This window comes from Penaeus vannamei, chromosome 26, assembly GCF_042767895.1.
Source record: "Penaeus vannamei isolate JL-2024 chromosome 26, ASM4276789v1, whole genome shotgun sequence".
NCBI classification, from domain to species: domain Eukaryota; kingdom Metazoa; phylum Arthropoda; class Malacostraca; order Decapoda; family Penaeidae; genus Penaeus; species Penaeus vannamei.
Genome location: NC_091574.1, coordinates 5589588 through 5594587, shown reverse-complemented (window position 1 = coordinate 5594587; position 5000 = coordinate 5589588). Strand labels below are relative to the sequence as shown.

The 5000-nt window shown below is 34.6% G+C and overlaps 1 protein-coding gene across 1 annotated transcript in view; it reads left to right on the top strand.

The window, feature by feature from the left end:
- Window positions 1-381: 381 nt before the first annotated feature.
- Window positions 382-5000, top strand: part of LOC138866546 (corticotropin-releasing factor receptor 1-like) — a 124285-nt gene continuing 119666 nt past the window's right edge. Inside the window, exon 1 of the mRNA XM_070139646.1 lies at window positions 382-561. Coding sequence (XP_069995747.1) covers window positions 384-561 — 178 coding nt within the window. The 5' untranslated portion in view covers window positions 382-383. The remainder of the gene's footprint in view (window positions 562-5000) is intronic.

Sequence of the window (5000 nt, the reverse complement as noted above, 5' to 3'; positions counted from 1 at the left end):
GATAAATATTTTGTTCTTATTCGGCATTTGTCATGCTGAGACTGAAATAATTCAAAATACGTATTTATTTTTGGAACAATAAAACATAATTAGATTTATAAATACATAAACAAACAACACATGGTCATCGAAATGTAATCTCCAAAAATTTGGTTCATCAGTCTCAGTACTCGATATGGCAACAGTACCCGAAAGAGGCGCTCAGTTCCTAATTAACCACAAGTACAGGTAACGATAATTAATTTTCTGACAGTGTATATACAAGTATGTGCGCATGCATGTATGTGCATATGGACGTGGGTATGTTTCTTTACGTAATTTTGATAGTAATATCCTAACCGACACACTCCCTTACCGCTTCGCCCATCTCCCCGCAGCTAGTCATGGGCGAAGGAGGCCAGCAGCCGACGCCCGGGGTGACGGTGTCCTCGGCGTCCTACCAGTACACAGACACCCCGAGCGCTGAAGCCATGACGAATACAGACGAGGAGGAGTTCGCCAGACTGACGCCAGAGGGCCAGAAGTGTCTGATGGAGTTCTGGAATAGCTTGCCGCTGGAAGGTAAGGGGGTGTTCCTTGTTAAAAAAAAAAAAAAGTGTTGCTGAGGAATGTGCGATGGTGGTTCGAGGTACAGTGGCGGGCCTAACAAAGGCTTTTAGTGAACTGAAGCTTCGAATTTGTTTCACCCCATGCAAAGACTGTGGTATTAAGTGGATATTCGAAAGGAAGTTCGAAACATGCTCGACAACTTTTTGGCCTCGAATGTACAAGTAAGGCGACAATGTATATGGGAGTATGTTCATTTTAGGAATATATGCATGGGCTTACACATACCCACAAACACACATACAGTCACACATAAATGAAAACATATATGTTTATGATGATCATGCTAATAATACTCATGATGATAATAGTGATGATATTAATAATAGGTATGTTGAACTTGATAATAATAATGATGATAATAATGATGATAATAATAATAATAATAATGATAATGATAATAATTTCAACAACATAATTGAAAAGGGAAATAAGAAAAGTTAAAAAATGAAAATAATAATAATGATAAAGATGATATTGATGATGATTAAATCAGTGATGGTTATTGCAGTAGTATCAATAGTAGAAATGTGATAATCAACACAATAACAAGAATAACAATTATTATGATTTTAAAAATAACAATAAAAATAGTAACAGTGATGATAGTTATAATAATAACGAAATGTTAATGATGATGATAGTAATCATAATGAAAATATCTCTAATGATAATACTGATAACAATAACGATAATACAAATGCTAATAATAGTAATGATGATGATGATGATGTTATCAGAGCAATAATAATGATGGTAATAATCAGATAAATAAGAAGGATAATGATGATGATAATAATTATAATGATAATGATTATCATCAAAATGATAATACTAATCATGATAATTCTAATTATTATTTTGATAATAATAATAATGATAGGGATAATGGTAATAAAATAATGAGGATAATAATAACGATTGAAATAATACTAAGGGTAATGACCATAATATTTAAAAATATTTAGAAATGATATGATAATGATTACGATTATGATAATGGAGATAATGATAATGATGATGATCATCATCATTATTATTATATGAGGATGATAATGTTAACAATCATTGTAATTATGATGTTTATAATAATAATGATAACTATCTTAACAATATTAATGATTATGATAGTAATGATAATGAAGATGATGATAATAATGAAAACAATAGTAATAAAGATCACAATGATAATAACCTGATAATAAGAATAATATTGATAATGATAATGACAATGATAGTAGAAATTATGATGATAAAAAGAATAATGGTAATAAGATTAAAACAATGGTGATGATGATGACACTAATAATAATAATGATAATGATAATCATGCAAATAATAATAATGATAATGATGATGATGATGATAATGATGAAAATGGTGCTAATACTACTAATAATGATGATAATAATAATAATCGTGATAACAATAACGATTACATTGATGATTAGAGTGATAATACTACTATACAGTAGTATCATTATTATTACTATTAGTATTATTATCATTATTTTTTCTTATACTTACCATTATGATTATTATCAACAGCATTATCGTTATCACTAATATTATTTCTATTATAATTATTGCTATTACCATTATTATCATTATTATTACTACTGCTACTACTATGCATTACTATTATTATTAATAGTAGTAGTAGTAGTAGTAGTAGTAGTATCATTAACATTAATTAATGTTATCATTTTCATTATTATTAATATTATTATTATTATTTGTTAGTATGCTTCTTCGTTGGTTAGCAGGATGACAAAATGTTACGAACAGATTTATGTATAATATATATATCTATATCTATCTATCTATCTATCTATCTATCTATCTATCTATCTATCTCTATATATATATATATATATATATATATATATATATATATATATATATATATATATATATATATATATATATATATATATATATATATATATATATATATATATATATATATATTATGATTATGATCTAAATCCAGGAATTTTTTAAAGGATTCTTTAGCTTTTCGACATAGGGACAACTTAAACGTTTCGGTATTGTTGTTATTATTGTTATTATCATGATCATCATTACTATTATCATCATTATTGTTATAATTATTATCATTATTAATGTAATTTCTGAGTTCAAGTTATTATCATTAGTATCATCATTTATTTTTATTATTATTATTATTATTATTATTATTATTATTATTATTATTATTATCATCATCATTATTATTGTTGTTGTTATTTATTATTATTATTACTGTTATCAATATTTCTATTATCACCGTCACCATCACCATTGTTTGTAATAGTATTACTGTTATTACTAATGGCATTATCATTATTACTCTTATTGTAATTATCATAATAATGATAATGATTATACAAACAGGGACAAGTACAACAATGGCAGCAGCAACAGTAGTTACCATAATACGAAAACAAAAATACACAGTGACTACAATTCCCCCAAAGAATTCCTACCATGCATTAATCACTGAGCAATCGCAGAGGCACTACCCGTTGATTGTCACAACTTGGCATAAAAATATTTAGTTTAAATGTTCCGCGAAGCAAATCATTTTCCGACGCGCAAACACAGTGGGTGCCACCAACACGTTCGCTCTCTGTTAAAATGAAATTCTGCAAAAGAACATCTGCGTCCCAGTGCCAAGTGAGATTTGAGTTGTCTCTTGATATGTAATATTGGCAGAGGCGGGAGGGAAGGAGGGAGGCAGGGAGGGAGGGGAGAGAGGTGTAGAGGGAGACAATACAGGGAAGGGAAGGAGGGAGGCAGGGAGGGAGGGGAGAGAGGTGTAGAGGGAGGGAAGGAGGGAGGCAGGGAGGGAGTGGAGAGAGGTCCAGAGGGAGACAATACAGGGAAGGAAGGAGGGAGGCAGGGAGGGAGGGGAGAGAGGTCCAGAGGGAGACAATACAGGAAGGGAAGGAGGGAGGCAGGAGGAGGGGAGAGGTGTAGAGGGAGGGGAAGGAGGGAGGCAGGGAGGAGGGAGAGAGGTCCAGAGGGAGACAATACAGGGAAGGGGAAGGAGGGAAGGCAGGGGGAGGGGAGAGAGGTCCAGTGAAGGAGGACAATACAGGGAAGGGAAGGAGGGAGGCAGGGAGGGAGGGGAGAGAGGTGTAAGGGAAGGAGGGAGGGAAGGGGAGGGAGGGTAGAGAGGTCCAGAGGGAGACAATGCAGGGAATAGATAGAGGGAGGCAGGGAGGGAGGGGAGAGAGGTGTAGAGGAGGGAAGGACGGGAGGGATATGAGAGGTAGAAGGATAGATAGATGGAGGGAGGGAGGGTAGAGAGGATGTAGAGGGAGGGAGAGAGAGAGGATGCGGGAGGTAGGGTAGAGAGAGAGAAGGACGGAATGGAGAGAGAGAAACGGGGGATATGAAAGGTAAGGTAGGGAGGGAAGGGATTGGGAAATGCTCGGAGGGGGAGATGGGGAGAGGGAAGGAGGTGAGGAAGGTAACGATTGAAACAGGAGACGAGGAAGGCCAATAGAAGGACCTTGACAGATACAGAAGGCGGCAGGGAAGGGGCTAGAGGAGACGAGAGGGAAAAACGAGAGAGAGAGAGAGAGAGAGAGAGAGAGAGAGAGAGAGAGAGAGAGAGAGAGAGAGAGAGAGAGAGAGAGAGAGAGAGAGAGAGAGAACGGGGATATGAAAGAAGGTAGGGGAGGGAGGAGACGAGAGAGAGAGAGAGAGAGAGAGAGAGAGAGAGAGAGAGAGAGAGAGAGAGAGAGAGAGAGAGAGAGAGAGAGAGAGAGAGAGAGAGAGAGAGAGACGGGGATACGAAAGAAGGTAGGGAGGGAGGGAGACGAAGAAGAGGGATGGAGGGGGAACTGCAATATTGTTGCAACATGTGGGATGGAACCTACTACTCATGAGGTCTTTGCCATCATACTTAGCTTTATTACGACTAAACCTGTTGATAGGAGTGCATTCATACATTATTTTGGTCAGTGTGGTTACGTTTAGCTAGTTTTCTTTACACAGATTGGTCTGAAAGTATGTCATCACCAGAGTCAATAACTGTATCTGTCTGACCTTACCTCCTGCTCCATTTCGTAATAATTTGGGGAAGAAAAAAATCTTTTTACTGCAATTACCATTGTTAATAACATTATAATGATAATAATAATTATAACAACAAAGCAATGATGATAATAATAACAGCAACAATAATGATAATATTGATGATAACAATAGTAAAATAATAATGGTAATAATGACAAAAATAATGATGATAGTAATGATAATGATGATAATAGTAATGATAATAATGATACCATTAATAGATATAATAAAAGTTATAGAATAATGATGACAACATCATAAGTAATAATAATGATGATAAAGGTATAAATGATAGATATATGTAG